At 45.0% G+C, this 26,570-nt stretch overlaps 1 protein-coding gene across 1 annotated transcript in view; it reads left to right on the top strand.

The window, feature by feature from the left end:
- Positions 1 to 26,570, top strand: part of SMC2 (structural maintenance of chromosomes 2) — a 75,938-nt gene that overhangs the window by 12,119 nt on the left and 37,249 nt on the right. Inside the window, exons 2-15 of the mRNA XM_068097486.2 lie at positions 457 to 606; positions 11,662 to 11,784; positions 11,914 to 11,952; positions 12,064 to 12,174; positions 12,374 to 12,418; positions 12,574 to 12,807; positions 12,924 to 13,073; positions 13,166 to 13,393; positions 14,935 to 15,094; positions 15,195 to 15,312; positions 15,423 to 15,561; positions 16,055 to 16,174; positions 21,123 to 21,245; positions 22,251 to 22,332. Of these exons, the coding sequence (XP_067953587.2) occupies positions 457 to 606; positions 11,662 to 11,784; positions 11,914 to 11,952; positions 12,064 to 12,174; positions 12,374 to 12,418; positions 12,574 to 12,807; positions 12,924 to 13,073; positions 13,166 to 13,393; positions 14,935 to 15,094; positions 15,195 to 15,312; positions 15,423 to 15,561; positions 16,055 to 16,174; positions 21,123 to 21,245; positions 22,251 to 22,332 (1,822 nt within the window). The remainder of the gene's footprint in view (positions 1 to 456; positions 607 to 11,661; positions 11,785 to 11,913; positions 11,953 to 12,063; positions 12,175 to 12,373; positions 12,419 to 12,573; positions 12,808 to 12,923; positions 13,074 to 13,165; positions 13,394 to 14,934; positions 15,095 to 15,194; positions 15,313 to 15,422; positions 15,562 to 16,054; positions 16,175 to 21,122; positions 21,246 to 22,250; positions 22,333 to 26,570) is intronic.

Genomic DNA, 26,570 nt, shown 5'->3' with positions numbered 1-26,570 from the left:
TCCACCCATTGGCACAGCAACTGGCCTGACTCCACCCTATCCCTTCGTTTTGATTACCAGCTACACACACTGCCACAATACCTCACTTGAGTCTTTACCACTTAGCTGAGTTAATAATGGTGGAATTCTGAAACTGAACAGTACTAAACAACTGAGCATACCTAAAACAACTTGTCCTACTGTCTATGGTTTACAATTGCTGTGTGCTTGAAACAAGAACATCCGTTGGGGGAGTGGTAGGGGACATGTATGGGGACATGTATTGCAAAGCAATTCTTGCTGTGTGCTTGTTTTCAATCTTTTTATTACATCGTAACACTGACATAAATATTTTTTTTCTAATATCATCTTGAAAATATTGTTCCAATAATGCTATGAAAATATTGTGCCATTCAACGTTGATATTCAGCTTATGCAAGATGAAAGATTGTCTATACCTTGATGTGCTGTATGCAGGTGAGAGCAAGCAGCCTCCAGGAACTGGTGTACAAACATGGCCAAGCAGGAATCACCAAAGCAACAGTGTCTGTGACGTTTGACAACAAAGACAAAAGTCAAAGCCCTCTGGGTTACGAGGCACATGAGGATATTATTGTCACCCGACAGGTACTCCTGCTGCAATCAGTAATGATTCTCACTCTAAACGGCTTTGTATGGAAGTAACAAGCAAGATACAAGTTACTGAAGTTTTGAAAAATTTCAGAGGTTGTTGTGCAGAGCATCCACTCATAGTCTGACAGGTTGGTGGTTTGAACCCTGGTTGAGTCATTCCTTTGTTGTTGCTCTTTGACGGCCACTATTATTCCACCTTGTGGGGTCGGCCAGGGGAAGCTTGGCCCGTCTTTCACGAACAGGCCTTACGTTTGCCTAGTTAGGGCAGGAATTTAGCCATGGTGCCAGCGATACTCACCGACTTTTTGCGAAGGACATCATTGGATATTTAACGTCCACCAACCCATGCTGGCAGACGGGACTCCCAGTTTAACGTCCATCTGCGAAACGGCACACACATTGATGAATCGCCCTGCCTGTGAAACACGGAACTGACCGTTTATAGCTTGGTCGGGATTCAATCCCATGCTGGACAGCTTAGAGGCGGGTGTGCGTACCTCGAGGCCATCCTGTCAGCCCGGGGTGAGTCATACCAAAGACTTAAAACAAGATCGGAAGTCTAACAGAGGCGTAGCCGGGCTTGTAAGATATTATCAACCACAAACACACATGATTAGCTTTTTTAACAGTCACTAATGCTGTATATAACATTAGACAAAGAAATTTGGAGGAATCCTGACATCTATGAGGTACGTTTTACTTACAGAACTGAGCGAAGATCTACTGTTATCTATATACCCCACGAGTTTGAGGTGTGCTCATTTACCAAGCAGCTAGCTAGCGCTTGCCAAGCCAGCCATTCCTTAATGGTTTTGAATGGAGTGCTTGCTCGAATGCTTTAACCACTTGGCGATGTCCTCACAAGAAACTTGGTAAATGAACACACCCAATGTTCTTGAGACCCGATCATAGAGAGACTGTAATCTATATACCCCAAAGAGGAATGACCTTTCCTGCCGCTCTCGAAATGAGCGGGTGTTTACGTCATAATGACATCATATACGTAATGACATAGCATGACGGCCGGACACAAAACTGCCGCTACTTTAATATATATATGAGATACATATTGTTATGTCTAGTGTTGGTGTTGTTGGGTGTTGGGCCTGGTGTTGGGCTAGCGGCTAGGGTGCCAGCTTAGGATCCTAGGATCCTGGGTTCGAATCCCGGTTGATCGCTGAATTAACGCCAGGGGGGTTGACTCAGCCTGTCATCCTTCCGAGGTCGGCTAATTGAGGACCAGTTCACTGGTAATTCCCTGTTTGTCGTTAAAGGCGGCAAAAAGGGTTGGCGTCAGGAAGGGCATCCGGCCGGAAAACATTGCTTCAAAAAGGGGACCGAAAAACAACAACAACCACGGTTCCCGAAAAAGGCCAACCCCCGCTTGCGGGAAAAAATGGCCTCTAAAGGTGGTTTTTTTATACATATTGTTATGTCGGGGGGGGGGGGGGGGGGGGTTAAAGGAATATCTAGAGCCAGGTAGATCTGTATAGGTAGGTATTCGACTGTCGCGATAGGGAATCAACCTTGTAATAAGTTCTATGTTTTTAGGCGGTTTGTTGGGGTAAGAGTATACCTGTGAACATACAAGGATGTTCGTGTGTTAAATAGTTTTAGGGAATAAGATAACACCCCTGTGTGTCAGACCTGGTAATCATTCCTTTGTCCCTTATGGCAACGCACACATATAAACACTGAGATAGGTCCTTAGTGCACACATTAATTTATTCCCTTCCCTTACAATGACCTTGGAAGAAGACCGGCAGGAAGCCAGATCGGGGCACCGCCGGATGGCCGCCGCCAGCCGCACCACCAGCTGGCCTAGCAACATCGTGTGAGACGAGTTGTAACCACGCCCAGGAGGACTGTGATTGGTTGGCGCGGAAGGCGCGAACCTGGAACCAATAGGCGCGACGAGGTTCGGCAAACGGCGGGAAGCTATGAGGCCCTGGTTGGCGCGCCGAGATGGACGTCACAGGGAAGGTTACAAAGGGACGCGCTGGACGACATTTGCTCTCTCTTGGACTCTGCGCGCTGGACCCCTTCGTATTGGAGATCTCTCTCTGTGCTTGAAGCTCTTGCTCTTCTTTTCTTGTCCCTGGTCTTCATTGGCTCTTCCTTCTTGCGTGCTGCACCTCCATGCTTCGTGCTGTGTGACGGTTCGTTGTGGTGATTGGAGCGGGATCCGGTGCTGTTGGTACTGGAGCGAGGGACCTCGTGGTGTGCCGCGGAGCGAGTCGCATCGAGGCCGGGTGGAGCGTGTGAGGGAGGAGGCTGAGGTTTTTTCATGCCTTGTGATCGTCTCTTTGCTCCTGTCTGCCCTCTGCTTGGTCCCGACTCTGCTCCTGGCTTCACCTACCTGGCTCCTTCGTCTCCTTCGTTTCCTTGGGCCTGCTCCCGTGCGTTGGGACCATTGTTTCACCTCAACCTTGGCCTCGTGCTCGCCTCTCCGCTCCTGCCTGGCATGGCTCTGCGGTACTCCGCCGCAAGGCTCCTTCTGCTCAATACCCGCTCCACCCCATCATGCATCTCTGCCATCAAATCAAATGGACTCCTCCGACGACCCAGGTACATTCACCGTGGCTCCGGTCGTAAGTTTGTATATGTACAATCAGGTCACTCCATCCCCGTCCTCTGGTCGGCTCAGCGCACTCCCACTCATCGTCCCAGCGCACCTAGTCACGGCAACGCACAAAATCGCATCTCCTGCCTGCGAACCCTGGCTAAATCACCTGAATTCATCCCCGCTGTTCAAAACAACATCAAGCTCACCCTGTTCAACACCCGGTCCCTCAACAACAAATGCCTCATCCTCAACGACTACATCCTGGAGAACAAACTGGACTTTCTCTGTCTCACCGAAACCTGGCAACAACCACTGGACTACTACACGCTCAACCTCACCACACCCAATGGATATTCCTACGTCAATAAACCACGCTCGGAGGGCCGAGGTGGGGGAATTGCCGTTATCCACCATCAAGACATCAGGACCAGCCTCATCCCCATCGCCTCATCCTCATCCTTTTAACACCTGGCTTTTAAACTCTCTGGTCGCACGCAGTCAGTCATGGCTGTCGTCTACCGCCCTCCCAAACCACACCCATTATTCCTGTCTGACTTCTCCTACTTTCTGACCCAGCTATGTTCCCTCTCCCCCTCAATCCTCCTCCTTGGTGATTTCAATATCCACATGGACTCCACTGACTCCACAATAACCACTGACTTCACTGATTTACTCACCTGCTTTAACCTCACTCAACATGTCAACTCTCCTACGCATATCCGTGGTCACATTTTGGACCTTGTCTGCTCCACTGGATTAATTTTGCACCATCTCTCTGGCTCCGACCTCACCCTCTCTGACCACTTAGCCATCACTATGACCATCAACATCCCCACCCCAACACCAAGACATTATCGCACTATCAACTTCCGTAAGCTAAACGCTCTTTCACCTACCTCATTCTCATCCACCCTCTCTGAAAAAATGTCCACTTCTCCCTTCATTGACCTCCACACCCCTTCCGACCTCACTGACTACTACAACCACACTCTCTCCTCCTGCCTTGACCAGCTTGCGCCTTTAAAAACCAAAACAGTTTCTTTCACCCATTCTGCTCCCTGGATTACCCCTGAACTCCGCCTGATGAAAACTCGTGCTCGCCAACTTGAAAGACTCCGCAATAAAACAGGTCTCACAGTTCACTCCCAAGCCTACAAGGACCACCTACAACACTACAAAGATGCCCTCTCCCACGCCCGCTCCGCCTACTACTCTCAAATTATCCACTCTGGCTCCGGAAACCCAAAAGCACTCTTCTCGACAATAAACAAACTCCTCCGCCCCCTGGACACCACCACCCAGTCATTCACAGTAGACAACTGCATCTCCTTCCTTTCTTTCTTCCAAGACAAAATTGACAACATCTACAACAGCTTGACCACCGCCGCACCCGCTCCCCCTCCAACCACCTGCCCCCCCTTATCCTGCCTTCCCCTGTCTCAATTCTACCCGGTCTCCCCTACTGACCTCTCTGAACTCCTCATAGGAATGAAAACTGCCACCTGCACTCTTGACCCCATCCCCTCCAGCTTTGTCAAGGCCTCCCTCCCTGCTCTCTCTCCACTTATCATTGCAACAATAAACTCCTCCCTGTTTACAGGCATCGTCCCACCATCCCTCAAAATTGCTGCTGTTACCCCCATTCTAAAAAAACCTGGTCTAAACCCTGACACCCTAAACAACTTCAGACCCATCTGACATCTCCAACCTACCCTTTCTGTCGAAAGTTTTGGAACGCGCTGTAGCCACTCAACTCAAACATCACCTCTCTGCCAATAACCTGTATGAAACATTCCAATCCGGATTCCGCTCCAACCACAGTACTGAAACTGCTCTCCTCAAAATCACCAACGACCTTCTCCTCTCCTCTGACGCTGGCAACCTCAACATTCTCGTCCTCCTCGACCTCAGCGCTGCCTTTGACACCATCGATCACACCATCCTCCTCACCCGACTTGAATCCACCTTTAACGTTACCGGCACTGCCCTCTCTTGGATTAAATCATACATCTCTGACAGACGCCAGTTCATCTCCATCAATAACTGCAAATCCCCCACTGCTCCCCTCCCCCAAGGTGTCCCCCAAGGTTCAGTTCTTGGCCCCCTCCTCTTCATCCTGTACCTGTCCCCCCTTGGTCACTTAATCCGCCGTCATGGTCTCCAATTCAACTGCTTCGCCGATGACATCCAGCTTTTCATCTCCACCAAGTCCGTCTCCACCGACACCCACTCTATCCTGACAAACTGCATCTCTGAAATAAAATCCTGGCTTCAAATCAACTTCCTCAAACTTAACTGTGATAAATCTGAAATAATCATCATTGGCCCAAAAACGCTCACCAAATCCACCCATAACTTTGCCCTCAACATCGACGGTATCCCAGTATCCACCTCCCCTCTCATCCGGAATCTTGGCGTCATCTTTGACCAAACCCTCCTTCAACAAATACACTAAACAGATCACAAAGACAGCCTTCTTTCACCTGAAAAACATCGCCCGTCTCCGCTCATCCCTCTCCTCCACGGCTGCAGAAACCCTCATCCACGCCTTCATCACCTCCCGTCTGGACTACTGCAATAGCCTCCTCTATGGTTCACCCTCAACAATCACCAATAAACTCCAATACATTCATAACTCCGCTGCCCGTCTACTCACCCATTCCCGGACCCGTGACCACATCACCCCCGTCCTTTACAAGCTTCACTGGCTCCCCATCTCCCAGAGAATCCAGTACAAAATCCTCCTCTTGACCTACAAAGCCCTCCATAACCTGGCCCCATCCTACCTGGCTGACCTCCTCTCCAGACACACTCCCACCCGCAACCTCCGCTCTGCTGCTACCAACCTCCTGACCCCCCTCCATCCGGACCAAATTCAGATCCTGGGGGACAGGGCCTTCTCCATCGCTGCTCCCACCCTCTGGAACTCACTACCTCACACCATCAGAGACTCCTCCTCTATCACCACATTCAAAACATCACTCAAGACCCACCTGTTCAGCACTGCATTCAACATTCAACCCACAGCATTTAACCCCTGACTATCACTTCTCCTTCTCCCTCCTTTTGCTTTAAATATTTCCCTATTGATTCTTGTATTTTTGCAATTGTTGTTTTCATGTTTTGTTATGCATTATGTTTTGCACTCTGTCAAAGTGCCTTTGGGCTTCATGAAAAGCGCTATACAAAATAAATGAATTATTATTATTATTATTATTATTATGCCTGGAGCTTGGAGCCGGACGGGGCCGCGTTGGACGACGGACAGATAAGCTCGCACCACATTACACCAACCCACGACGAACGTGTTCTTTTGGTAATTCAGTTTCCCCTGTCTCGTATTTGGAAGTCGTTGTGTGGGATCCCAATTTAGGATCATTATTTATTTACCGTCGCGTGCCTTGTTCTCGGGTTCCGGAATAAACATGTTTCCTTTTGTACATTTTACCCTGCATTTTCGTTTGAGTTCATTCCCCTCTACAGGTACGCGCTTTTGCCGCTTCTTCTTCTTCACTTTCCCCCTGCGTTTCATAGCCGAATCCGAGTTGGTCGTCACCTCAATTAGATCTGTTCGGTCTTCCGTGGTCCCTGGTGTTAACCTTGAGGGATTCGCACGACAATATTTAACCTCAAGTAACGTTGCATTCACTACAAAGGGATTCGTGTTACGATTCGATATACTATAATAATAAATTGATGTTATTATGGTGAAAATTATATTATTTCTAAAAAACCGAGGTGAATTCCTTTGCTTTTGCACCACTTCTACAACCGAGGTGCTTTTACACCACTTCAATCCATCAACTTTCCATTCACAACATTGGGATTAAAGTGTTATGGTTATATTTACTATAACATTATTATTACTACGAAAACGATACGACTGAAACAATACCACTGTATTAAGAAACCTGGGTTTAATTTGTCCTAAGCGGACGGTGAGTCGTTACGCCTGAGGCCTATACATGCCGTATTGTTGAAAGAGACGTAACGCCGATGCTTTCGATATTTGATGGTCATTCTAACAATCGGTTTTTTGTTTGTTTCACACTGAATGAAAACCGTAAAGGTATAGCATGGCGATTGTGATATATGACAGGTTCGACAAAACGTTTGGCATGAACGGCTTATAAATCAAAATGGCGGTGCGTGGAGAGTCCGCTGCAGCACCGCCGTAATGACATCAGATGTAATCACATCACCCTGTCCTGTGACCAGATTCTCAGCTCTGATTGGTATACGTTTGAGGGGACATACATACATACATACATACAAACATACATACATACATACATACATACATACGGACAAACACTGTTCCAAACGGCTCTGCCCGATGGGCTACGCTGTAAAAATGGTACGTGCTCCTAATAGATCACGGTCAAAACCACACCCATAGGTTGTCATCTACGGGGAGGAAGAAATTCCTTCTTATTAAATGCCCCGCTGAGTTTGGTCAGAAATGCGATGCCATTGTTGTGACGTCACCCAGAGTACCCCGGGATGTCCGCTCAGTGGCTGTATTTGTCTCGTGTACGAGTCTGTATGTCCATGTCAGTGATATGTGCACATGTGGCAGCTCCGCAACGAGCCACATATCCTGTAAAAAAAAAAAAAACCTTCGGCGGTGGGGTGGAGGTCGTATATTTGGCCACCATCATGCCGTGAATACCACAAATTAATCCCATTGTTATGTCAGACATTGAGGGTAATCTGAATACGATACAGCAGACTCGTTAAAAGGAATGGTCCAACACTAATTTTAACGAAATAGCAACAACATCAAATAATCGATGAATAATAAGAAACATTTCTGCAATTCTTTCATCCAAAATTCTTCATCCAAAAAAATTTCATCGGAAAGTATGGATGGACTGAAGGAAAAGATGAACAAGTGGAAGGAATGTATGGAGACAAAAGGTCTGAAGGTGAATATCGGAAAGACAAAGGTGATGGCAAGTGGTAAAGCATGTGGTGAGGTGGAAAGAACTGGGAAGTGGCCGTGTGCTGTGTGCAGGAAGGGTGTCGGAGTGAACTCCATTCAATGTACAATGTGTGCTGAGTGGGTTCATCAAAAATGTAGTGGTCTGAGAGGGTCATTAACCAGTGTGGCAGCTACATTCAAATGTAAGGTGTGCACAGAGGGAGCTGCAGATGGAGGAAATGTTGAGTTGGATCTTGGAGACGGCGTGAAGCTGGAAGGTGTGAAAACATTTTGCTACCTCGGAGACATGCTGAATGGAGAAGGTGGATCAGACTCGGCAACGGTTGCTCGAGTGAGATGTGCATGGAAGAAGTTTCGGGAACTGAGTGGCGTGCTGATGAGGAGGAGAGTGTCGCTGAAGCTGAAGGGAAAGGTGTATGCTGCATGTGTGAGAAGTGTTATGATTTATGGGAGCGAGACATGGGTAATGAACGTAGAGCAGCAACGAAGGCTGGAAAGGGTGGAAATGCGAATGGTTCGATGGATGTGCGGAGTATCGTTGAGAGAGAGGAAGAAAAATGATGAATTGCGAAAGATGATGGGAATATTGCCTGTGATTGATGCTGTGAAGAGGAACAGGTTGAGATGGTTTGGTCATGTATTGAGGAAGGATGAAAGTGACTGGTTGAGAAGAGTGATGGAAGTTAATGTAGAAGGAAGTAGAGGACGGGGAAGACCGAGAAAGACTTGGCTAAAGATGGTGGAAGAAGAAATGCGGGCAAGGGGGTTAACAAGGAGAGATGCAGAAAATAGGGCAAAATGGAGAAGATTGTCATGGGGACCGCAAGGCTAACCCCCGCTATAGCAGGGAACATGGCCTTAAAATGCATGTTGTTGTTGTTGTTTCATCCAAAATTCGTTTCTGACTTCCTTTTATGGTGTCTGGTGATTGGGCCGATTGCATCAAGTCTACACGGAAGCAAATTCCACATTGAAAATATGATTTCCACAATTGTGGAAGCCTGAGCCAGAACAATGTTTCCTACACTATACTGTAATAATTGGGAATGCTGTTGGGATAAAACTGGGTGTGAATAAAGTCATTGTAATTGATGAAGGAACCGACGTAATGGCCTGAATGCATTGTTGCACCATTGGGGAAGCCAATAAATTGATGGAGCTGTTTGATTCCATTGGAAACACCGGCTCATGAATCGAAGAACCTCAAGATCATTGGAATCTCCTGCGATGAAGCCAAATCTATTGGCCTATCAATTTGCCATCACTGACAGGTCAGTGCCCTCTGCCTTTCACCACTTCCTTTCTGGTTTGCACCAGCAACCTTTTTGGTCTTTCTACACAGTCCACCAGCAACCCCTTCTTGTGAAACTACCTAAATCTACAACCACTTCTCACCTCCACTCATTTGTTCCTCTTTTTTTCCCACCTGAGGAACCAACCTCCACATTCTCTTCAATCCCAGTCTTCCCCTCCTGGTCTTCAAGACAGCTGTTCACCACCATCTCAGATCATCCCCCATCCAATTATCTTTTCTACACACGTTAAACCACCCCGACCTCCCCCTCACCCTCCAAACTTTGCTTCTGTATCCACCTTGTCCATCCCCTGCATTGTCACCTACCCCTCATTGTTACCCGCATCTTTTGTTTGTCTGTCTCTGTCTATTTTTTCCTCTCGACCCAGCTGTTGGACGACGGCATCCCCAAAAGGAACAGTCTCTTGCTGTTCCTTTTGTTCTGTTTCTTCCTGATCTGTTTTGTGTTCTAGCTCTTCCATGAGCCTTCAATCTGTACACAAAAAAATCTCAGTTGAAATTGTATATTGTGTATGTATAAAAAAAAACAAAAAAAAACCTTTAGAGGCCATTTTCCCCCGCAAGGCGGGGGTTGGCCTTTTTCGGGAACCGTGGTTGTTCTTGTTTTTCGGTCCCCTTTTTGAAGCGATGTTTTACGGCCGGATGCCCTTCCTGACGCCAACCCTTTTTGCCGCCTTTAACGACAAACAGGGAATTACCAGTGAACTGGTACTCAATTAGCCGACCTCAGAAGGATGACAGGCTGAGTCAACCCCCCTGTCGTTAATTCAGCGATCGACCGGGATTCGAACCCAGGATCCTAGGATCCTAAGCCGGCACCCTAGCCGCTAGCCCAACACCAGGGTTTTGACCAGGTCGCACCAACTTGTATGTATAATGATTTTATTTTCTCAACAAAATATCAACAGGTATGCTCACCTAACCGCCATGGGAAAAATAGCGATGCGACAGTTCCACTCTCAGCCTCGGTTATCTCTTTGACGTTGAAGGAGGGCTAGTGCCGAAAAACTCCCTTTACATTTTTCCCACAGCAATTAGCATACCTTTCTCAACATTTAGTTGAGAAATTTCGTCTTCCTTCTTTTTTCCTTGTTAAAAATTTCTTTTCTTTTTTTTTAATCGGGAAGGTGTGGGAAGAGGGACCCTGCGTTGGCTGGCCACGCCCGGGTAACTTTACTAGTACAGTATATAATAAAGGACGTAATCGGTACTTTGACACTGCTGGTGCATTTGGACTTCAGCACACCTGTGTCCAAATAAATAGTCGGTGTATAGTCAGTCATTTGTAACTTGCACTTAACTTTTTGTGTCTTTTGTTTTGAATTTTCTTCAAGAAACCGAGCGCGATTCATTGAGGTCTCATTCTGGAAACTGTACATGCTACACGTGAATGACTGGCATTCAGTGTCGTTCGTTTCATCGACTTTCTTCTTGAAGGCCAAAGTAGCAAACACCTCCTGGAATTGCTCACTTATAAGCACATCACCCTCGGAGTGGGAGTCAGGTCTATGACAGGAAGTAGAAAGCTGGTAACAATTTTGAATAGGCTTGGGCATGGTATCAACTACCACTGCACAGAAGAATTTGAAACTGAGGTGGCTCTCTCCCAATAAACGGCTGATATCTCATCTACCGATGGAACTTCAATGAATGCAGTAATGGGCCTAGCATTCGACAACTACGTTGAGATTTGCTGTTCTTTGTCAGGGGCTGATAGCTTGCACGACGCAATGGGAATATTGTATGAAACTGAGGACCTCTCATAAGAACTAGTCAGAAAGGAACCATCACAACTACCATGGCCATCAAACTCTAGCAGGAGAAAAAAAAGGAAGCTGGATGCTGCTGACGCTATACTGACACCATACAACAAGAGACCATGCATGAGGGACAGTCTTCCAGATTGTAGCGATGCGGAGGGGACCCTCATCACTGCATAACAAGTCAAAATAAGGATTTAATGTGGTTGATATGTCATGCAGTGTAGTCGCAAAACATAACTATGTGGTCTGGATTCCATGCTCAGTACTACACTGACCATTTACCATGACAAGTGGCACCTTACATGCCAAATTTCCAACAGCCACCAACAAATTTAGACGTCGTGGTCGAGACTCTGTATTGCACTCGGTCCCAAACCTACTTTACACAGTATGTCCCAGATACTCTCCTGCCTTCCACCCACACATTGCCCCATTTTATAACCATCTTTTACCTCTTCAGGTTGTTATTGGAGGTCGGAACAAATATCTTATCAATGGTGTGACAGCACAGAATACAAGAGTTCAGGACTTGTTTCGTTCTGTTGGGTTAAACGTAAACAACCCTCACTTCCTCATTATGCAGGTATTTATCCTTCATGTGCTGGTGTTGTCACTCCATTTTAATTGTAGTATCACATTATTGTCTGATATTAGTTGCTTTATGTGTGGCAAAGTGCATTTTTATGTTTGCCTCTCCCCCGCCCCCTCTTAGGGAAGAATAACGAAAGTTTTGAACATGAAACCACCAGAAGTGAGTGATAATAATCGTAGCGTTTTGTACTCACTAATTGACGATTCGCAGCCATATCTGGCTTGTCTATGGCTTTCACCTAAGTTGTAGCATGTGTTTCTGCTCTTCAAGATCTTGTCAATGTTGGAAGAAGCTGCAGGGACACGGATGTACGAGGCAAAGAAGCAAGCTGCACAGAAGACTATAGATAAGAAAGAGGCCAAGCTGAACGAAATACAGCAGGTGCTTTGCTGATGCCGATGTGCACGATATTAATAAGAGTTCCTTTGTAAGGATCTTCGACGCAGGACTAGGAGGCCACCGAGGCACCGAGACTATGTTGGTTTGCATTTGTGATTGGTACTATAGCTTATTGGTACCCTTTGAAATGTATCTTTCGCACAACTGCTTGTATTTGTTTTTATTTTTACTCTTTTGTCAGGTGCTCGATGAAGAGATAACTCCCAGTTTGGAGAAGCTCAAGCAGGTAGTGCAACTCTTGTTTCTTCCGATGCTGAAAATATTTAAACCATGAGCATATGGTAGTGTGGTGTTTTTACTTGGACACTTGTCCTGGCATTTTGCCGATACTGTGGATGTCATTTTACTTTAATGCATTCTCGCGCTTTGTCAACGATTTAGGAGCGATCTTCATACTTGGAGTATCAAAAGCTGGTGCGTGAGTGTGAGCACCTCTCACGCCTTGTCATCGCGCATAAAGTGGTTGTAGCTGAGAAAGGCCAAGTGCGAGCTACTGAAGTCCAGAAGGCGGCCGAGGAGGCCCAAAAAGCGGCTAAAGAACGCCTTCAGGCTGCAAAAGCACAGGAGAATAAACTTGAAAAGGAATTGACGGAGCTAGAAGCAAAAAAGAGTAAGGTAAGCTTTGGTAGCAGCAGAGTAAAGCGGAAGTTATTGGACAGACTGCTTTGAGAGTTTGCATTTATTAAATGAGCACATAATGATTCATTTTTTTGCATGGGTTGCTCTTTCAGGAAGGTTGCAAAGGCTTGAAGGAAGTTGAAAATCAATTTACTGCAGCCCAAAGAGCACAGGCTAAAGCTCAAAGCAATCTGGAGTTACGGAAGCAGAACCTGGAGGCCGAAGAAGCGCGGCAGGCAGAGTTGGAGAAAGCTATCCGCAAGGTGTGTGTTGTAACTCGACTTTTGTTAGCATGTATCTTTGTGCGTCGTTATTTCTTTATTTTTAAGTTTTTCTTTCTTTACTTCAATCACAGGATGAAGAAACATTGAAAGAGCGAGAGTCCAAAGTTAAAGCGGCTTTTGAAGGGCTTTCCGGCCGCAGGTCAGACGTGGCTAAGCTCAATGAAGCACTCGCTGTAGCTCAGGCCAGATTCCAAGCTGTGTCTGCAGGAGAAGCACCACAAGGGGAAGGAGGCTCGGTTTCTCAGTTACTCATGGAGGCGAAGGAAAAGATGAGTCGTGCTGAGTCGCAAGGCAAGCAGGTAAGCTTTTGGGGGTATTTATGGATGCCTTATTCGTGAAGTTTGGTGGAATTCAGTGGCAGCCATGGTGTTTTGGAAAGTGTTTCGTAGCTTTCAGAAGCAAATGTGATGATGTGAAAATGATGTGAGATGAGAGAGTTTAACTGTGAAGCTGTGACTGATTTTGTGTTTTGGGTGTACCCCCTAATTAAGGGAAGTGAGGAAGAACAAGGTATGCATTGTCAAAATGAAATTGCGATAATTACCCAACGCACGCGAAGCGAAAGACAGGGTAAATGATTGGTTAACTTTGTCTATGTATGTCTACAAATGTCCGTTTATGATCGAGGAGAGTATTTTAGAATGTGGGTACGTGCTTTTCGGAACCTTTTTTTTTTTTCTTTTTTTTTTTTTGTAAAGTACGTACTATTGAAACGTGGGTACGTCTATAAAAAAAGATATGATTGGTACATGAATATTATACAAGAAACCCCTCAATATCATGGGTTTGACCAATCACGGCAACCTCTATGTACAGATTTAGTTATCACGGGGTTTAATTTCGACCAATCGCGTTTTTTTGAGCTGAGCTGTGATGGTTATCTCGCACCACAATGCTTTCGCCCGTTAATAATGGAGTGATATAAGTAATATGACAGTGTCTGTCTGGTTTCCTATCTTCTCCCTCTCACTGCTTTGCGCATCGTCACCAAAAATGTTATGGATAAAAATGTCCCAAACAATTCTACTTTAAAATGTTGAATTGTCCCTAACAATAATTTAAACACTAACGATTCTGCTCCCAGCATCTAAATTTGCTTCAAACTTTATTTTCCGTTTGGCTCACTTGTGTAAAAGTGTAACGTCGTGGCATTCTGGTAGGCGCACCTGGGATTGTTGTTGTTATATGGCAGTTGTTGCCCGTCTTATTAAACCCCTTAACAAGCCCCCACCTCCTTACTGATGTCATCATGATGTGAGGGCCATCTCGGTCTTTCATTTTATTAATTCGTGTGACTCACCTGGCTTGCCGATTACATTTTCTTTTTTGGAGCATGACTGTTGCACTGACCCTGAAGGTTCGTGTTGGAACTTGTATTTTGACCATGATGCTGGTGTCAATCGCCCGTCTCCTTGCAAAAGGCACCATGGCATCCTTGATGTGCACCAGGAAATGTTGATAACCAGGATCCCCGGTTAACTTTAGATCCGACTGACAACACACTCGTGGATGTAACACTTTGCCTGCTGAACATCAGGTGACCTTTTTAGTCATTTTAAGAGTTAAACCCAGACTTGATGGCCCAAAAGAGTGCACCACCTCCGATTTATTTGACCAAGCGCAACTCTGTTTTGATGTGGTTTGAGATGGATATTTGATGGAAAAACAAATGTGCGGTTTTAGTTTGTTTGTTTCTTTGTTAATGAAAATAAATATTTCCTTTAAACTGAAAACTTCATTTTTTGCTTTAATGTGGAATTTCCTGATTGGCTTTCGTGATGTCCTTCAATTTTAAGACCAACTTTATCTTGATGTGTGTGTGCTCTTCCAATCTTGTTAGGCTGCGCTGCGTGTGAAACACGCACAAGCAGAACTTGTGATTCAAGAGCAAGAGGCACAGACTTCCAATTCGCAATATTTGAAGTGCAAGAAGAACCTGGAGGCTGAACAGGCTGCTCGGGAAAAAGCTGAAGCTCAGATCCAAAAGCTGTCGTACACAGGTATTGTGGACCCTGCCCACAAGGCTCTCCCCCACCTCCGTTTTTACCAACTTCTGATAAATTTATAATTAAGTCTTGAAGTATAACTTTGTTTTTATAGAAGGCGATTTGGAAAAACTACACGGTGAGAAAAGGGATGCAGTGAAGAGAATAAGGGAGATGGAAGAAGAACTTGAGAAACGGCGTACAAAGTTTCCACAGCTTCATTTTGATTACAAGTAAGTTCTAGGGGTAAGCATTGTTTTGCAACGACTTATTTGCCAGAACACGTATTTTAAAGTGGAATATTTGTTGTTTTCTTGTGCTTTTATTTTCGTTTTGGTACTAGAGACCCAGTACGTGGCTGGGACAGAAGCAGAGTGAAAGGACTGGTGGCCAGCCTCATCACTGTGAAAGAACGAGCAACAGCCACTGCTTTGGAGGTTGTTGCTGGTGGTCGACTCTACAATGTTGTGGTCGACACTGAGGTAATATCTATCTGTCTTAGGAATGCATAGTTGATAGTGATCTATTGGTCCCACTGGTTGCATCACAGCTGTGCTGCTAATGCAATGTCCCTCCACATTAGGGCAGGTACTTAGAATTTAGCCAGGGTACCAGCATACAATGGTCTACTGTCTTTGAAAGGCCCCTGGGTCATTTATGTACATTGTACACCATTAAATGATGGCAGACAGACCGGCTGACTTAACATTCCCACAAGAGCATGGTACTTTCAATAAATCAATGCAACTCGCTGACGAGCACCAGGGTGACAGTTTATAGTTTGGTCGGGACTCGAGACCAGATTCAAAAATTCAGATGAATGTGCTACCTCTGAGCTGTGGAGCAAGAGGAAGCATAAACTTGTAGCTTGAAATTAATGAAAAAGGAGGCTTATGGCAAATGAGGACGAGTAAAGCTGATTTCTCTAAAATTTCTGATGTGCTCAGGATCATGCTTGTTTGTGTTTCAAACCAGGATACCGGAAAGCAGCTGCTGGAGAAGGGTGATCTCAAACGCCGTTGCACCATAATTCCACTGAACAAGATAGTTGGACGAGTGGTCAATCCCAGGGCCCAGGCTGCTGCGCAGACCTTGGTAACCAGTGCATTTGGGCAAGGGTATTGCTTTCAGTTTGGTAAAACCTAAAATGATTTATAATGTCTTTCTTTTAAATACAGCACAGTGCTGAGGCAACAGTTTTGCACCAATATTGGTATTGTTTGATATAACTTACCATTAATGCTGATCTTGCATCAGACAAGGATATTACAAGTTCACACAATACAACACGTTTTCATGCTACGTTATAAAAACCCTATCGATGCAACCTTTGCTGTCTATGATCATTCAGCATTTCACTCATCCGGAATGCAAGATATTTGATTGCTCCGGTCACTGTTTTGATTAGGAAACGGTCCTCTCCACCATGCTGATGTCATAATATATATATTGTGATTTACAAGATCTTTGCTCCGATTTTGTTCCGATTACAAGATCAGCAAGTCTTCTTGGGTATGATGCAACAAACTTTTTGCACACCTGGATTTGGGGATTTTCTGCCATTCTTCTCTGCAGATCCTCTCAAGCTCTGTCAGGTTGGATGGGGACTGTCGGTGGACAGCCATTTTCAGGTCTCTCCAGAGATGTTGGATTGGGTTCAAGTCAGGACACTGGCTGGTGGCTGGGCCACTCAATGACCTTCACAGAGTTGTCCCTAAGCCACTCCTGCGTTGTCTTGGCTGTGTGCTTAGGGTCATTGTCCTGTTGGAAGGTTAACCTTCGGCCCAGTCTGAGGTCCTGAGCGCTCTGTTTCAGGTTTTTATTAAGGATATCTCTGTACTTTGCTCCATTCATTGTTCCCTCAACCCTGTCCATTCCCCCAGTCCCTGCTGCTGAAAAACACCCCCACAGCATGATGCTGCCACCACCATGCTTCGCCTTTGGGATGGTATTGGGCAGGTGATGAGCGGTGCCTGGTTTCCTCCAGACATAACGCTTAGAATTGAGGCCAAACAGTTCAATCTTGGTTTCATCATACCACAGAATCTTGTTTCTCACAGTCTGAGAGTCCTTTGGGTGCTTTTTTGCAAACTCCAAGCAGGCTTTCATGTGTATTTCACTGAGGAGAGGCTTCTGTCTGGCCACTCTGCCATAAAGCCCAGATCGGTGGAGTGTTGCAGTGATGGTTGTCCTTCTGGACGTTTCTCCCATCTCCACACAGGATCTCTGGAGCTCAGCCAGAGTGACCATTGGGTTCTTGGTCACCTCTTACCAAGGCCCTTCTTCCCCGATTGCTCAGTTTGGCCGGGCGGCCAGCTCTAGGAAGAGTCCTGGTTGTTCCAAACCTCTTCCATTTAAGAATTATGGAGGTCACTGTGCTCTTGGGAACCTTCAATGCAGCAGAAATTTTTTTGTAGGCTTCCCCAGATCTGTGCCTCGACACAATCCTGTCTCTGAGCTCTGCAGGCAGTTCCTTCGACCTCATGGCTTGGTTTTTGCTCTGATATGCATTGTCAGCTGTGAGACCTTATATAGACAGGTGTGTGCCTTTCCAAATCATGTCCAATCAATTGAATTTACCACAGGTGGACTCCAATCAAGGTGTAGAAACATCTCAAAGATGATCAAGAGAAATTGGAGGCACCTGGGCTAAATTTCAAGTGTCATAGCAAAGGGTCTGAATACTTATGTCAGTGATATTTCAGTTTTTTCTTTTTAATAAATTGGCAAAACTTTCTAAAATCCTGTTTTCTCTTTGTCATTATGGGGTATTGAGTGTAGATTGATGAGGGAAAAAATGAATTGAAACGATTTCAGCACAAGGCTGCAACATAACGAAATGTGAAAAAAGTGAAGGGGTCTGAATACTTTCTGAATGCACTGTAAGTCCAAAACCATAAAATCTGGCAGCCCCATGCATAACTTTGCATGCATACACCTGGACCTCCAACAGATTGCAAGGACGAAAACTGAGTTTGGGTGTGTTATAACATCCTTTTTGAAGATTAATTAACGAGGTGCTCATAAGAAAAAAAAATCCCAATGTGGTGGCTTACCTATATGGCGGCCCACCATCTTGGTCAGCCCACTGCACCTTGTTGGGTTCTTCAGCCGCCATTTTGTTTCGGCCTACTCAAACGTGCCTTGCCTTGGAAACACTATCTATTATTATCATTACATAATTGAAGCATATCATTAAATCTGGATTCGGATATGAGGATTGGATGCTGTCGACTAAATGTCCAAATCTGACTAAATTTACCATATCTTGTGATTTTATAAACTGTGTATATATGCATTTATTTAAGCGAGGCTGTAATTCTCATTCTGGGGTTAGTTTTTTTTTTTTTTTTTACTTGATAATCATTTTTAACTTAATTCATACTTCCATGGGAACTGCTTGGAGACGTGTTTTTTGAATGGAACGTTTTTAGCAAAGAACACTTTTTTAGTAGTTGTGACTGCTGTTGGGGTCAATTCTGCAGTTGGAATTTTGAGGATCGGTTCGGATTAAGAGTTTGTGGAGCTTATCGCATTGCGGTTTTTAATCGTGTGCAGAAATGAAATAAAGGGGTGGAGTGGGGGGAGAGGGAAGACAAATGGGGGAAGTGGGAGTGGGGAAGACAGTGGGGGAAGACAAATGATGAATTGCGAAAAATGATGGGAATAGAGCCTGTGATTGATGCTGTGAAGAGGAACAGGTTGAGATGGTTTGGTCATGTGTTGAGGAAGGATGAAAGTGACTGGTTGTGAGAAGAGTGATGGAAATGAATGTAGAAGGAAGTAGAGGATGGGGAAGACCGAGAAAGACTTGGCTAAAGATGGTGGAAGAAGAAATGCGGGCAAGGGGAGATGCAGAAAATAGGGCAAGATGGAGAAGATTGTCATGGGGACCGCAAGGCTAACCCCGCTCTAGCAGGGAAAATGGCCTTAAAATGCATGTTGTTGTTGTTGTTGTTGTAGTGGGGGGTGGGGCATGTGGTGAGGGTAGGACCAGTTGCAACTGCTAAACCAGAAAGCATCTGAAAATGCAAAGCCCATCCGCATCCGTTTGTATTTAGACATTTTCTTCCTCCGTATGCTCAAAATAACGAAAATAGTTAAATAAATAAATAAATATGAAAATTGATGATTTTATGCAGCCTTGACCTTTGAGCTTTAGATCTAAAAAACCAATCTGTTTCTAGCTTTTGATTGGTGAACAAATTAATTGACCCAATATGCAAATTATTAAAATTTCAGGTCAATCGCATGAAAATTGATTGTATGTGATGCTGACCTTTGACCTTTTGACAAAATTATTAATTTACCTTCTCCATATTCTCATAATAAAGCTATGGTGAAAATTTGATGACAAAACTCAAATGGGAAAAAGGTAACAGCACACACACACACACACACACACACACACACACACACACACACACACACACACACACACACACACACACACACACACACACACACACCATTCAGACTTATGGGAAGTTACGAGGGGTGGCAATTTGACATCTCATCCCGAGTGTAATTTTTCCTTGATCGGCCACTACTACAATCTGTTTTTTTAATTCCCTCTAGAATCTAGATGATGGACCCAGATTGCGTATATCATATTCCCGTTAGGAGGCGACTCATTCTTACCCAGCAATGCCGGGTACTTTTGCTAGTCAATTAATACGAGTCCCTTATAAACCGTCAATTGAACAGAAAACAAAATCTACCAATCTGTAGTGAACATGCAACCAAAATTTTCAACTACACATCTCCATTGTCACCATGTTTGTCTGAATTGCTCGTCCCACAAAGCTCGAAATGATACGGCTCCATATTTCCCCCCAAAGCATTTCCATCACTTATTTGTCTCCGATAGTTTCTTCAAAATCCCACTGATCAGTTTCAACATACTGAGAACCTTTGTTGCTAATAACGGTGGAATCAAAATCGGAATCCGAGCTCGAAATCCAAGCTAACCCTAAAATACACTTTTCTTGATGCAAGTTGCCATTTGGATCATAGTGGGTTCTGAGTGTAATGTCACTGTCGAAAATCGACACTTTAGAGCTTTTTCAGCACTTTGTGATTTTCCAGGGTGGGGAAAGGATGTAAACTTGTGATAAAAGAAAACAAAATTCCCCTCTGGTGCCAATGGCGGACGCACACAAACAATGGAAGCAGGCATCTGTGACCGGTTGTCTCTGCGCTGTTCCAATACAGCAGTCGGCCAGATGAGTTAATGACCCGAAGCGACGTATGACGGGTCGGTGTGCCAAGAGCTGTGAGAAGAGAGCGTTTGCACATGCACGTCCATGGATTTTATGCCATTGGGCTCACCTTCCAGCATGCAGCTGGTCTTGTAATTGGCCACCCCGCCACGCGGGTCTCTGCAAAAGCATCTCATTACTGTACACCTCATAGTTCATTAGCACGTTTCTCAGGCAGTCATACAGCTGATGTGCCCATGTGTCTGATTATTTGGGGAGGGTGGATTTAGTTGAGCTAGCAAAGGTGAAAAGGTAGGTTTGACTGTAAGGGTAGTTGAGTTCCATATACATTTTTCATGTACAGTTGAGTTTCTTCTGGGTAGTGTTTTTATTATTCTTCTGAAAAGACTGAGACCAGAGGGAGACATCGTCTGTAGAGATGCATGCTTTTCTGGATGAGCAAGATCTGATACCATTTTCTTGTTTTAAAATCTGTCAGATGCAACAAGTGCACATTCAATTTCAATTCAATTTTATTTGGTGTACCTTTTCATCGCTTTGAGAAAATAGGGCAAAATGGAGAAGATTGTCATGGGGACCGCAAGGCCAACCCCCGCTCTAGCAAGGAAAATGGCCTGAAAATGCCTGTTGTTTCATTGCTTTGAGTTGAGACATAAATAAAACTACGGTCGATATTTTAACTGCTTTCATAAGATGCAATAATGCCAATTTTTGCCTCATTTATAATGTTTTGTTATTTTTGAGATCTGTTCTGGCCAAACCATGTTGACCTTGAGTGCATTCTCCCACTTTGCTAATCTGTGTATACATGTGTGCAACAGGCTGAGAATGGCAATGCCAGACTGGCCCTGAGCTTGGTTGGATATCCTTCGGAAATTCGGGCAGCAATGGAGTTTGTCTTTGGTTCAACTTTTGTCTGCGACAGTTTGGACATTGCACGCAAGGTTACTTTTTTCATTGTATTTGCTACTTTACTGCATTTTTCGACCCGCAGCATTTCGTCATTTCAAAAAAAAGATTTCTCAGAAACCGCTGAATGGAAAAATTTGAAACTTGGCACATTGTCAAGTATTCCCAATGGGGAACAAAAGCATAATAATGATATCGGTGAAGTGGTATACCAGCCAAAATGTTTTAATCAAATGCTTTATCCTAAAAATCTGAAATTGCATGCATATGATGTATGACCCATTTGTATTGCACACACACATTTGTATTGAAATATTAAATATATGTCATCGTAGGTCACATGATTTGGCAGCCGTATTGAATTTAACCTAAAACCTTAAAAAAATATTTCCCAAACGACCAAAGCGATTTGCTCGAAACTTTACGTGTCATCGACTAGGCATGGCGATTAAAAGTTGATCACGAAAACATCATCGGTCACATGGTGCGGCAGCCACATTGGATTGAAGGAAAATATTTAATATAATTATATCTCAGAAACCGCTTACCCTATTGATGTGAAACTTTACAAATTTCATCTAACACCATTGCTGCATATAGTTTGAAAATGATGTCGTAGGTCACGTGGTCTGGTATCTTCTTGGACAGAAAAACGAACCCTATCCGATCAACACAAAACTTCACAAACGTGATCCCCTAACCATACATATGTAGAGTGTACATTTTTGACGTCGTAAGTCACGTGGTTTGGTAGCCATATTAGCTTGAAAGCTGATGTTTAAAAAAAGAAAACCCCTTCTCCAAAACCGCTTTACCGATCGATGTGAAACCTACAATGTCTGGTTAAAAATTACACTTGAGAACAGCTGAAGGGATTTAAATCAAACTGGTTGATTTTTAGGACTGTCAACGATGGCTTCTACCCATTGTCAAAGGCAGGGACTATGTGGAGGCGTATTGGCGACGCAGTCGAATTGCTCTAGTTTGAAATGAGTTTTGTATTTATTTATTTTGTTTTGTTTATTTGTGTCTGAGAGCAGGTAGCGTTTGATAAACAGGTGCACACACGTGCCGTTACTTTAGACGGGGATACATTTGATCCACAAGGAACACTCTCTGGAGGTTTGTTGTTTCTTTGTACTTGCACCTGTTTACCCACTTGCTGAAAAATATTATATTTTTGGGATTTGTGCTATTGGATTGTATTTTTGGGATAGATTTCAACATTTATACCTATTAAACATTGAGGAAAATGTTGCTTTTTAAATACTCTTGTCTTTGTCTTTATTGTTTTGCACTTTATAAGAGGATGAAAGGTTTAAACCATCATTAATTGACTGCATCGTTGCAGCTGAATTTGCACCAGATAATTTACCATAATTGCTCATATTCTTTAAAACACTGTCCATATTGATGTTAATACGGCATGAGATGAACAAAGCCACTTAAGTGGGGTATATAATCCTGTAGATGACAATTTCCTCCAATTCCCAGCTGCATATTCAAGACAGCTTATCGATTTATTCTGAAATATTTAATAAACAGTTATACACAACTGCACCGATTCAAAGTGTGTTGTGTTGTACCGTGGTGCTGTGAATATGGCTAGTAAAGTGAAAGGTAACAATGTGCAGGTGTTTATTGAAGCTGTTTAAAAACTAGAACGGCACTCAGTAGGGCCAACCCTTTAATTTGCCTTTTGCTGTTTCCTTTGTTTCCCCGGTGTGTACCCCGGTTTAGAATAGGTACACCGTATCCCTGCGTGTCGTAAGAGGCGACTAAAAGGGTTGGCGTCAGGAAGGGCATCCGGCCATAAAAACATTGACTCAAAAAGAGAACCATGACAATTACAACTACATATGGGCAGGGTACAGCCCGAAGTGGAGATCGGTTTCTGAGGTTTGGGACATGGAATGTAGGGACAATGACAGGGAGATCAGGAGAAGTGGTGGAAGTATTGATCAGAAGAAGAGTGGACATATGTTGTGTGCAAGAGACGAGATGGAAGGGAAGTGGTGTGAGAAAGGTGAAGTGCAGGCAGGGACAGAAATACAAGTTTGTGTGGCAAGGGTGCCCGGAGGGCGTGAATCGTGTTGGTGTCCTGTTTTCTGAGGAGTTTGTAGACAGTGTGGTGAGTGTGACTAGAGTGAGTGATAGGTTGATGATGGTGAAAATGATGATTGGAAAGCTCTTGGTGAACGTCATCTCGGGATATGCTCCGCAGGTTGGTCGGAGCTATGAAGAGAAGGACAAGTTCTGGTGTGCATTGGAGAAGCTGATGGAAAACGTGAAAGATGAGGAAGTTGTTGTGGCAGGAGGAGACCTAAATGGACATGTGGGAAGGAGTATGGACGGTTTTGAGTGAGTTCATGGGGGTTATGGATATGGTGTGAGAAATGGAGAAGGTGAAAGGATTTTGGAGTTTGCTGATGGAGCTGATTTGTTGATTTGTAATACTCAGTTCCAGAAAGAGGATAATAAGCTTGTTACATGCACATCAGGTGGGTCGACGACATAGGGGGCAGGTCCGGGACACAAAGGTGATCCCGGGGGAGGAGGCTGTTTCACAGCACCACTTGGTTGTCTGCGACATAAGGGTGAAAGGTGTGAGGAGAGCTCGGCGGGTGAAGTACCAACCGAGAATGAAGGTGTGGAGGTTGAAAGAGGTGACAGTGAGGGAGGCAATAAAAGAGAGGCTGAGTATAGTCGAGGATGATGTGGTTGAGCTTGAAAGTGGTTGGATATCAATGAAAGATAGTCTGTTGGGAGCCGTTGGTGAGGTATGTGGATGGACAAAAGGACCACCGAGGCACTCAGAAACATGGTGGTGGGATGATGAAGTTGGAAAGAAGATTGACGAGAAGAGGAAGAAGTTCAAGGAGTGGCAGACGGCGAACGGTATGGGGGCAGAAAAGGCAGAGCATGAAAGTTATAAGGCAGCCAAGAAGGCTGCAAAGAAAGAGGTAGCAAAGGCGCAGGAGGCATGTAGAAAAATGTTCGGAGAACGCTTGGATTTGGAAGAGGGTCAGACAGCGGTATTCAGGATTAGTGTAGCAGCATAGCAAACCTGTTGTGCATTTTGTGATACAAGCACCAAATTTGGCACAAATGTACATTAATATGTTGCGAACATTTTCAGATATTGGGCCACTTGAAATTCTCTCTTTATGTCCGCCATATTGGATTTCAAAATGGCCGCCACTTGAAATCTACATTTGCTATTATCTCTGGACGTAATGCAGCTATTGACTTGATTCTGGTATCTAAATGTATGTTTTTGGGGGCAAGGAATCCAATGGTACCAATTTCAACTTAATATTATCTATCACAGTCTGTTATATAATTTTATTTGGAAATTATCTAGGCAAATATTGGATTCAACACAATACTTTGAAAAGAATGTCTTAGTTCTGTAAATGTCTAAGGTATAATACTGACATGCTACATGGTCTAGTATTTGAGGCTAGGTGTACTGGTATCTGAGGCTAGGTATATACCGGTACTGAAGATGCGTGTACATAAACAGTGTCATGTTAACAAGTTCAGCATTGCCACAAGTACATGTATGTTGTTGACTCATCGTCATGTGCAGTCCCCTTCACACACACAGAGGGCTGTGCACTGAAGGGCAGCCTTTTTGCACTTGCAGCGCCTCACACACCCTTTCTTGCACTTGCAAGAAACCAGCTCAATGCAGCTGTGAGCTGCCTCAGTTAGCCTGGTCCAGTAAGGTGTGTACTGTCCTTCTCCAGTCCTTGACCAACCCCAGTTGGTTGGTGGAGGGAGCTCTGGTGCTGGCAGCAGTATCTGACCCCACACATGTCCACCTTGATACACTGCCCTCTTGACATGTTCCTCCAGAGCTGCCTTCGTTGGAGGGATGAGCTGCACATTGTTCTTCCTTGCGAAGAGTTTCCTCCTGGCCTTGTCAATGTCTGTGCATTTGCTGGTTCGATCATACAACAGGATCACGAACCTCTCGATGATGCGCATTGCATCGTCTGGTATGTCACGAGGTGCAGAGGACAGCAGCAGCAGCGCCTCAGTGAGTTCTGGCAGTACCGTCCAGACTGCCCACGCAGTGTTCTTGCCATGTCTATGAAAACTAGACACAGTGTCGCATCCAGTTAGAGCGTGGAACATTGGCAGTGCACGAGCCTTCTCTCGTCCCAATCCAGCTGCTATTTTGTGTGCTGCTAGGTATCGGAAACTCTGGCCTGTTCCGAATGCCAGCCACAGTTTGTCTTCTGGTTGCAACTCCTGTGCCAGGGACACTGCCAGCACCACAACATCGGTGTCTACAGTCCGGATGAGTATTGCATGGTGTCCATGCTGGACTGCGTGAGATGCATGCAGCAACATCCGACTGTCAGCCTCTTCATGGTTACATGGGGCGAGTGAGGTCAGATCTGGCAGTAGTGGCTTGCTGAGCACTGCCTCTCCATCAGTAATGACGAGTTGCTTGTCCTCCTGGTCAAACCATTCCATGAGAGCTGCTGAGAGGAACCTGAACAGCTCGGTCTTGTTGCTGTCCACTCGTAGGAAGTTCTGCCAGTTTCCTGGTATGGCTGCGGCAGCCACCACACGTCTCCGCACACCTTGTCCCCGCTTTGCACGTGTACTACCTTTCAGTGAATCAGCAAGGTAAGTATCCCAGACCAGATCCAGGCGTGACACTGTTTGCAGCTTCGTGGACATATATGGGATGAAGATCTGTTGTGCATACTCTTCAAAGGTCTTTGATGCAGCCGGCTTCAGCATCTGGACGATGGCTGCTCCATCAAGCACAATACAGGTCGTGACAGGAGTCTCTGTCTTTGCGTCGGAGACTTCTTCCAAGCATGTGAGGAGATCACTCTTGGTACCAGTGCAGAGGCTTCCACCATCAGACAATGCAGGAGGACATGCCTGATTCTCGTGACAAAAGAACTCCTCAAGGTTTCCATCCCTCGTCTGGCAGCCAATGTACAGGCGTGCGAAGAGTTCACGGTCATTCTTGATGGAGGCGAGCTGTTGCTGACCTTTGCTCTGGCTTCTTGGAGTGGAAGTGCTGAACACCTTCAGCTTGTTACGAGGAATGGGTGCGTCCACTGCCTTTGTTCTGTCCAACAGACACTCTCTGGTGAAAGCCTCGAACTGCTCTTGGCCAATCCTCTTGGCATTCATCACGGTCTCCACAGCAGCAGGATCTGCGATCTCCTTTGTGTCCAGTTTGACTACATCCTGACTCTCCTCCTCGAATGGGTTGCCCATCTCCTCTATGACACCGACGAGAGAGCGAACATCTTTCACAAATGAGGCCTGTACACTTGGCGTCTGATCATGATGACGTGTGTCTGCTGTTTGCCGTCTCCAGTGTT

The sequence above is a fragment of the Myxine glutinosa genome, chromosome 2 (assembly GCF_964187855.1).
Source record: "Myxine glutinosa chromosome 2, kmMyxGlut1.1, whole genome shotgun sequence".
NCBI lineage: Eukaryota > Metazoa > Chordata > Myxini > Myxiniformes > Myxinidae > Myxine > Myxine glutinosa.
The sequence above is the reverse complement of the archived record's forward strand: the minus strand, read 5'-3'. Positions and strand labels throughout refer to the sequence as shown.